This window comes from Nycticebus coucang, chromosome 7 (assembly GCF_027406575.1).
Source record: "Nycticebus coucang isolate mNycCou1 chromosome 7, mNycCou1.pri, whole genome shotgun sequence".
Taxonomy (NCBI): domain Eukaryota; kingdom Metazoa; phylum Chordata; class Mammalia; order Primates; family Lorisidae; genus Nycticebus; species Nycticebus coucang.
Window position 1 is genome coordinate 135,761,315 of NC_069786.1, and position 2,146 is coordinate 135,763,460.

General features: G+C 50.0%; 1 protein-coding gene across 1 annotated transcript; it reads right to left on the reverse strand.

Moving 5' to 3' along the window:
* Window positions 1-445: 445 nt before the first annotated feature.
* Window positions 446-1,113, reverse strand: LOC128590782 (lipid droplet-associated hydrolase-like). The gene has a single exon (XM_053598180.1). It carries the CDS (start codon window positions 1,099-1,101, stop codon window positions 568-570), a length of 534 nt encoding a protein of 177 aa, XP_053454155.1. The 5' UTR covers window positions 1,102-1,113; the 3' UTR covers window positions 446-567.
* Window positions 1,114-2,146: the final 1,033 nt, after the last annotated feature.

A 2,146-nucleotide genomic window follows, 5' to 3' on the forward strand; every position in this document is an offset into this window, starting at 1 on the left:
AGCCCTATTGTTGCTAAAAGACGGCTGCTGCTCTGCGCCTCGGGACACCGCCGCTCCAGTGTGGTTCCCTTTCAGCCGACTGTCCTCTCCTCACTCCCGTGACCCAGAGCCAGCACTGACCAGCTGCAGTTCAGGCCCTGTCCACATCCCTCGAGAAATCACCCAAGAATCTGGACTCCTGGGGGACAGGCCTCCAGACCTCAGAGTGAGAGTGGAGGGGAGTGCTGGGAGCTCAGAATTGCAGGTAGTGAATATATACATTTTTATACAGTTTTATGCCTGGCAGGAGAACGCTGTGGCACCCTAGTAGGGGAGGTAGGTCCAGTTTTTAGAGGGTCTCTCCTGTGGAGTGTAGTGGGAGGACCTTTGAACTCTGCTCATTTGTTTGTGGGGCACTCCGAGCGGTTCTCATGGGGGAGGGGACTCCCGTGCACTTGGTGATGGATTTTGTTCCTTTTGTTTGTATCCTTGGGGTTGCAGCTTGCCTCAGCGGGGTTGATGTGCGTTCTTCAACCTTCTCTCTTGGTGCAGCTCTAATCCACCAGGTTACTTGCTAAATTTCTGTCCTTAAACTCTCCTTCTGGACGGGAGCCTCTGTGGAAAGCTGGCTTCAGTCAGCCATCTTGTCTCTGCCCCTGGAAGCTCAGGGGCACACTTCAACATCTGAAGAGCAAAATAGCTGCTGACTGAATGGCCGGTGAGCACAAGCTTCATGTCAGTTGGCTCAGTTCTCAGGGAAGCTAGTTTGTGTTCTATTTGACCATTCAGTCCATAGATGTCCTTGATGTCTGGAGCATTTGGATCCTCTGATGCTGTAAGAACCTTCTTGTCTTTGGGGGCCAAGACATGACCAGCATGACTGATAATCCAAACTGGAAAGCATCGGTTTGTCAAGGAGTTTAAAGCCTTTGCAAATGACACGTAAAAGGAAGGAAAACCTGGGTTACCAGGAATAATAAAAATAAGCAGTTTGGGTCTGCTGACACTTTGATCATTAAAGAAGTCAGTCCACGGCCCACATTTTAGAACCTGCGTTTTAACTCCACCACACAAAACAAATTCCTCCTGCACCGGAATGTCTTCTTTGAGTTTTAAGTTCATTTCTGTCTGCCTAGAAGGTGGCTGGCTTTCCCTCTGTTTCTTTCTTTCTTTCCCCAAAGCTTAGCAGAGGGTGCTTTCCCCCAGGATCAGTCCTGGCAATGATGGAGTAACTGCTAATAACTGCTCAGCGATTGAAAAAAAAACAAGGCACACTGATGTGTGGATATTGACACTGCAGGGTAACAGATGTTTATGAAAATATGTGCTCTCCAGAATTTACTCACCTCATCTCCAGTGACCTTAGAATGCTGATACATCAGATTTACACCAGCCATTTATTTTGAACACAATAAATATGGGCTGCATAAACTGCCATACATCTGAGTATTTATTTCATTATTTATAGTTAATAAAATATTTACAACTGTTGAGCAGTGTGTAGATGCCTAGGCTGAGTGAGAGTTCTGAGAGGTCGTGGAAAGAATGTTAATTATACATGAGAGAGGTGACAGATTGAGCATGAAACTGAGACGAAGCTTCACCATGCTGAAGATAAAAATCAATCGGAAAGATAAGCTCATTTGGACATGGAAACACTTTGAAAGACCCACCAGGCAAGCAGAGGTCCCGGTGGTGGAGCTGCAGGCTGCATGCAAGGTGGGATTCAGGGCCAGGAACCTGCCTGGGAAACAGTGTTGCACAGAGACCACCAGTCTACAGCTGTGCCCAGACCAGCAGGCCGGTGGCCTCACAGAGAGACTGTGGTCCCCCACAGTGGCCATGCAGACTCTGTGGGACAGTCTGAGGGACTCACTGTGACTGCAGAGCTCAGGGGACATTTCAGAGCTCAGCATGCTCAGCTGAGGCCAGTCTAACCTGCCACCTGCTCAGCCCGGAGAAGCCTGTCCCTGAACAGACCTAGGAGCCAGGCTGGGAGCTGCAGCAGCCTAATGACCATCCCTTGGGGGACACACTGAGGGTGCCCTTGGCTCCCAAGTCATAGCTGTGCCAAGTGCTTGGGAGTCCTGGGCTCAGCAGGCAGCACCCTGGTGGGGCAGTGATCCTGGGGCAGGTTGGGGGGTTCCACACCTCCAGGCAGGGAAGT

What these genes read in the sequence shown, in the direction of transcription:
- LOC128590782 (XM_053598180.1), bottom strand. Translation starts at nt 1,101, where the DNA reads ATGAACTTAAAACTCAAAGAAGACATTCCGGTGCAGGAGGAATTTGTT.